The sequence below is a fragment of the Triticum urartu genome, chromosome 1 (assembly GCF_003073215.2).
Source record: "Triticum urartu cultivar G1812 chromosome 1, Tu2.1, whole genome shotgun sequence".
Classification (NCBI taxonomy): Eukaryota; Viridiplantae; Streptophyta; class Magnoliopsida; order Poales; family Poaceae; genus Triticum; species Triticum urartu.
The window spans coordinates 503,363,450-503,369,148 of NC_053022.1; the positions used below are offsets into that span (position 1 = coordinate 503,363,450).

The window sequence follows — 5,699 nt, forward strand, 5'->3', positions numbered from 1 at the left end:
GGCCTCGCCTCAGTCAGCTCCGTGGGGTGCGGCGCCCTCCATCACTGGTGGCAGCCGGCCCGTTGCTTGATGTCCCTGCTGCGGTGCTCAGCAGGCCTGCCAGTTGTGTGGCATTGAGCGTCACATTGCCTCCCGCTGTCATCGTTGCTTCAAGCAAGACTTTCTGGGCCTAGGCAACAATGGCAAAGGGAATGATAAGCAAGATGCCGCCGCAGTGACGAGTCATGAGCATGGCCGCACTCCATCCTACTCCATTGATCCTACGTGGTATATGGACACCGGAGCTACCAATCACCTCACCGGAGATATGGGCAAGCTCTCTACTCAGGAGCCATACCGTGGTCATGATCAGGTGCACACTGCCAGTGGAGCAGGTATGCACATCTCACATGTTGGTCAGGCTTCTCTTCTTGCACACAACTTTCGCAAACTGCATATTTCCAATGTCCTTTGAGTTCCCTCTGCTACGCGTAGTTTGTTGTCTATTCCTTAACTTACTCATGATAATAATGTCCTTGCTGAATTTTACCTTTTTCGTTTCTTTATCAAGGATCGGGACACGAGGGCCGTTCTTCTTAGCGGTCGTCTACGCCATGGCCTGTATGCACTTGACGCGCCGCGCACACCTCCCATGCAGTTTTCTCCTCAGGCGTTCAGTGGTGTTCGTGTGTCACCTACGCAATGGCATGCGCGCCTTGGTCACCCTGCAGCTCCTATAGTTCATCATGTGTTGCATCGTCATGAACTACCAGTTGTGTCCAATAAAACTGCTGAAACTATATGTGATGCCTGTCAGCAGGGCAAGAGTCACCAACTTCCGTTTTCAGATTCTAGTCGTGTTGTGAAACATCCTCTTGAGCTTGTGTTTTCTGATTTGTGGGGTCATGCCCAAACATCTGTTAGTGATCACAATTATTATGTCAGTTTTATTGATGCTTACAGTCGGTTCACTTGGCTATATCTTATTAAGCGCAAGTCTGATGTGTTTGATGTTTTCATTCAGTTCCAAGCACATGTTGAGCGTCTCCTTAAGCATAAAATTATTCATGTTCAATCCGACTAGGGGGGTGAATACCATAATCTCAACTCGTTTTTTAACAAACTTGGGATTTCGCATCGTGTGTCTTACCCTTATACACATCAGCGGAATGGTATTGCCGAACGTAAGCATCGTCATCTTGTAGAAACTGGCCTAACCTTGCTAGCTCATGCATCCGTTCTGTTTCGGTTCTGGAGTGATGCTTTCTCCACAGCCTGTTTTTTGATAAATAGGCTCCCCTCACGACTTCTGAAGATGCAAACTCCGCTTGAACTCTTGCTCAATGAAATTCCAGACTACACATTCTTCAAGGTGTTCGGGTGTGCGTGTTGGCCTCACCTACGTCCGTACAACAAGCCTAAGCTAGAATTTCGGTCTAAGAAGTGTGTTTTTCTCGGGTATAGTTCCCTTCACAAAGGGTACAAGTGCCTTCATGTTCCTACAAATCGCGTCTACATATCTCGTGATGTTGTGTTTGATGAAAATATGTTTCCCTTTCGTGCACTTCCGACAAACTCTACCACTCTCACGCCACCAGTGCACATGCTTGTACCTTCGCCTGATCAATTTCTGGATGTTGCATATGCCCCTGTGTTGCTCCCTAATCATGTTGTAGGTATTGGACGCGGTGCACGCCTTGAGCTCCTTGAGGAACAAGCGTCGGATGATGCTCGCAACCGGAACGCCTCTCATGTGCATGGGCCATGCATGCCGGGTGGCATCCGCCAACCCGTCGCTGCCTCGCCCGAGGAGCGGGCGCCGGCCTCACCCGCCCCGACGCTGGCTTCGCCCGGGGAGCAGTCGCCGGCCTCACCCGCCCTGACACTGGCTTCGCCCGGCCCGCCAGCGGCGGCCTCGCTCGCCCCGACACTGGTCTCGCCTGGCCCGCAGACTCCGGCGTCGCCCGGCCTGGCGGTCACCTCGCCTGGGCCAGCTGCCGCCTCATTCGGCCCGGTGGTGGTCTCGCCCGACCTGGCGGCCACTCCGACTGGGCCGACTGCAGTTTCGCCCGGCCCAGCAACCCCGACAGACCTTGCTTTGGCCTCCGATGGGCTGCCTTTCCTCGACGCATCATCGCCTGCTTCTCTGACGCCAGGGAGTCCTGGTGAGAGCTCGTCGGGTGTCTCGGCTTCATCACCATCACCTGTCGCTGTGGTGTTGCCAACACAGCCTGTTGTCACCTTGCGTCCTCGCACATGAAGTCAATCTGGCATTGTTCGTCCGAAGGAACGCAAAGATGGGACTGCCGCATGGCTTGCTGCTTGCATGGCTCATACTGCTGCTGACCCCACTGCAGAACCTCGTCACTTTCAGGCTGCGCTCAGTATCCCTCATTGGCGCGCGGCAATGGAACAGGAGTTTCAGGCTCTACATAAAAATGATACTTGGCAACTTTTCCTCCAGTGTCTGGCATCAACGTCATTGATTCCAAGTGTGGTTTTAAAGTCAAGAGACATGCTGATGGTTCTATAGAACGCTACAAAGCACGACTAGTCGCCAAGGGTTTCAAACAGAGGTATGGTCTTGATTATGAAGACACGTTCAGTCCCGTTATCAAACCTACTACTATACGTTTGCTGCTGTCTCTTGCTGTCACTTGAGGATGGTTTCTTCGTCAGCTCGATGTGCAGAATGCTTTCCTACATGGAATTCTGGAGGAGGAGGTTTATATGCGCCAGCCGCCTGGTTTTGTTGATCCGGCACGTCCTCATCATCTATGTCGTCTGGTTAAGGCACTGTATGGACTCAAATAAGCTCCTCGTGCATGGCATGCCCGCCTTGGCTCTGTTCTTCGAGCTCTTGGGTTTACTCCCTCCAATGCGGACACGTCGCTGTTTCTCCTTCAGCGCCCTAAGGTGACGATGTATCTCCTGGTTTATGTTGATGATATCATTCTCATCAGTTCCTCTGATGCTGCTGTTGGTCGTCTTGTGACTGCGTTGAGTGGTGATTTTGCTGTCAAGGACCTAGGTGCTCTGCATTTTTTCCTCGGTCTGGAGGTCTCACGGTCTTCTGCTGGGTTGACCCTCACTCAGAAGAAATAATCCATGGATTTGTTATGACGGGCTGGCATGTTGAAGTGCAAACATGCTATCACTCCGATGCCTGCCACTGATCGGTTGTCTGCTCTTGATGGAGAATCTCTTTCACCTGATGATGCTACTGAGTATCGCAGTCTCGTTGGTGGTCTGCAGTATCTTACTATTACCAGGCCTGATATCTCCTATGCAGTTAACCGTGCGTGTCAGTACCTTCATGCACCCAGGACATCTCATTGGTCAGTTGTGAAGCGTATTTTGCGGTACATCTGTCTTACTGCCTCCTATGGTTTGCTCCTTCAGCCTGCCCCGTCTGGTGAGCTCTCTGCTTCTTCCGATGCAGATTGGGCTAGTAATCCTGATGACAAGCGATCCACGGGGGGTTATGCGGTATTTTTGGGTTCTAACTTGATCGCCTGGAATGCTCGCAAGCAAGCAACGGTGTCTCGCAGTAGTACTGAGGCTGAGTACAAAGCGGTTGCTGATGCGACTGCTGAGATCATATGGGTACAGTCTCTCTTGAGGGAACTGAGAGTCTCTCCAGCCCGTCCTCCAGTTCTGTGGTGTGATAACATCGGTGCTACATATCTCTCGTCTAATCCGGTGTTCCATACTCGGACGAAGCACATTGAGGTTCACTATCATTTTGTTCGGGAACGCGTTGCACAGAAGCTACTCTGTATCAAGTTCATCTCGTCAAAGGATCAACTTGCTGACATCTTCACGAAGCCTCTTCCACAACCACAGTTTGTAGGCTGTACGCGCAATCTTAACTTACTTTGTACTTCAGGCTATAGTTAAGATTAGACTCTATATATGTAGCCTCTATATATCTGTTGTAACATTGTATTGTACCTCTTGGTACTTCTATATAATGAGATAGCTACACCCTGTTTAGGGTGTCGAGCAGTTTCCCAAACATACGTTTTACACTAACCACCCCGTACTCCCCTCAACACCGGATGTTGCAGTGACGCCACATTCGTGGACTCATAGTAACAAAGGAATTTCAGGATAAGAAGATAAGAAGCCATGAAATGAAAACAACCTAAACATGAGATTTACAGAATTCTACTTACCCATGGTACAAAATTGCAATGTGGCTACACTGGTTAGTGCTATTACGATTTGTCAGCTCAAAATGAAAATCCACAATGCCACAGTCTCTTAGATGTTGACGAACGGCACGCCGGTGATGAACTCGATGGCGGCGAGCGCCACGAGGCCGAGCATAGCGAAGCGGCCGTTCCAGAGCTCAGCGTCGACGCTCCAGACGCCGCTGGACTTGTTCTCCACGCTCTGGCCCTGCAGCAGCGGCACCAGCGACGCCACGGAGAACACCCCCGCGGTCACCAGGAACCAGCCAAGCCCAGCGCCGCTGCCGGCCTGGTCGAGGAGCCCACCGCCGCGCGCCGCCTCGACGGACAGCGCCGCCACGAAGCCCACCATGGCCAACCGGCCGTTGATGCGCTCCGGCGCCGGGCCGCTGAACGCGAGCGCGTCCCACACCGAGGGGTTAGCCTTCTTGGTCATGGGCTTGGGTGCCGCCAGGATCGGGGTCGGGGCCGGGCTCGTGCGTGGGGAGGAGGAGGTCGACGCGCTCGTCGTCTCCTTGGCTGAGTCCATGTCAGGCTGCGCATACACAAACAATTTTACATTGAGATGGAGTCTTGAAGTAACACTAGCCAGCCAGCATCCGAAGCAGTTGAGCGGAGACGTGAAAGCTCACCTCGGCCTGGGCCCTGACGACGAGGGCGCGCCGGCGCGGTGCCACCACCGGAGAACGGGCGGCGGACCGGCCAACGACGGCGAAGGAGCTCAAAGCCACCATGGTTGCCATTACTCAAGGCAAAGAAAAGCTAGCACGGGAAGAGAACTAGAGAAGGTGCTGCTGGCTAGATCGATGGTGATGACACTTGGCTGATGTTGTGTTGCTGTGTCTATTGTGAGCGAGCAGGCGCGCATTTTTAGCGGCCGTGAGGAGGTCGCCGGTGGACGCGGCTGTGGCCACGTGAACGAGGTGATAGAGCTGTACGTGGAGGGAGGGAGGCGGCCGGCTCACGTCGACGTGGACACCGAAGGCCCCATAACCCGCTCTCGCCAAAATGTGCACGAGACTAGAGAACCAGCATGTACTGACAAAAATTCCTCTTACACCATCTACAGCCGCAAGGTTGCAAATCTGGCCCCTGAAACATCTGCGGACGCGCCCACGAATAATGATTAGGCGAGCCGAAAAATTAACCATTTGCAATGACATACCCTATTTTTGAAACACCTATTACATGCAGCGCCATGCACGACGATCATCCCGTCTATCTTGGGTCAGCTGGGATGTCAAAACACACCGAAAATTGCTCATAGTTAAGATTCTCACACCTGTATTAGTCCCACCTGACCGCGTGACGAGCTAGTCGACCGGCTTAAATAGCCGGGTCGTGCAGAAGCGATAAGCTTATGACATTATTGGATCCTTTGTACTAAAGAAGATAGACTGTTATTAAGAATCCCCCCCCCCCCCCCACCCCCTCCCTCCCAAAAGAAATCCACACTAAGCCATATTTGCTCTAGGATGTGGAAGTCTCGTTTAAGAGTGGGGAAGCTATAGAGCTCCCATGGCC

The 5,699-nt window shown here is 52.6% G+C and overlaps 1 protein-coding gene across 1 annotated transcript; it reads right to left on the minus strand.

Annotated features, from left to right (window-relative positions):
- Window positions 1–4,111: 4,111 nt before the first annotated feature.
- On the minus strand, window positions 4,112–5,033 carry LOC125536751 (high molecular mass early light-inducible protein HV58, chloroplastic-like). The gene is made up of 2 exons (XM_048700003.1): window positions 4,808–5,033; window positions 4,112–4,710 (listed from the first exon to the last, which is right to left on the minus strand). The coding sequence occupies exons 1-2, from the start codon at window positions 4,916–4,918 to the stop codon at window positions 4,246–4,248; spliced, it is 576 nt and encodes a 191-aa protein (XP_048555960.1). The 5' UTR covers window positions 4,919–5,033; the 3' UTR covers window positions 4,112–4,245.
- Between the last annotated feature and the right edge of the window lie 666 nt (window positions 5,034–5,699).

Excerpts from the sequence above, each read along its gene's own strand:
- LOC125536751 (XM_048700003.1), bottom strand. The coding sequence starts at position 4,918 with ATGGCAACCATGGTGGCTTTGAGCTCCTTCGCCGTCGTTGGCCGGTCC. Across the intron at positions 4,711-4,807 it reads TCGTCAGGGCCCAGGCCGAG|CCTGACATGGACTCAGCCAA; the intron begins GTGAGCTTTCAC and ends GTGTATGCGCAG.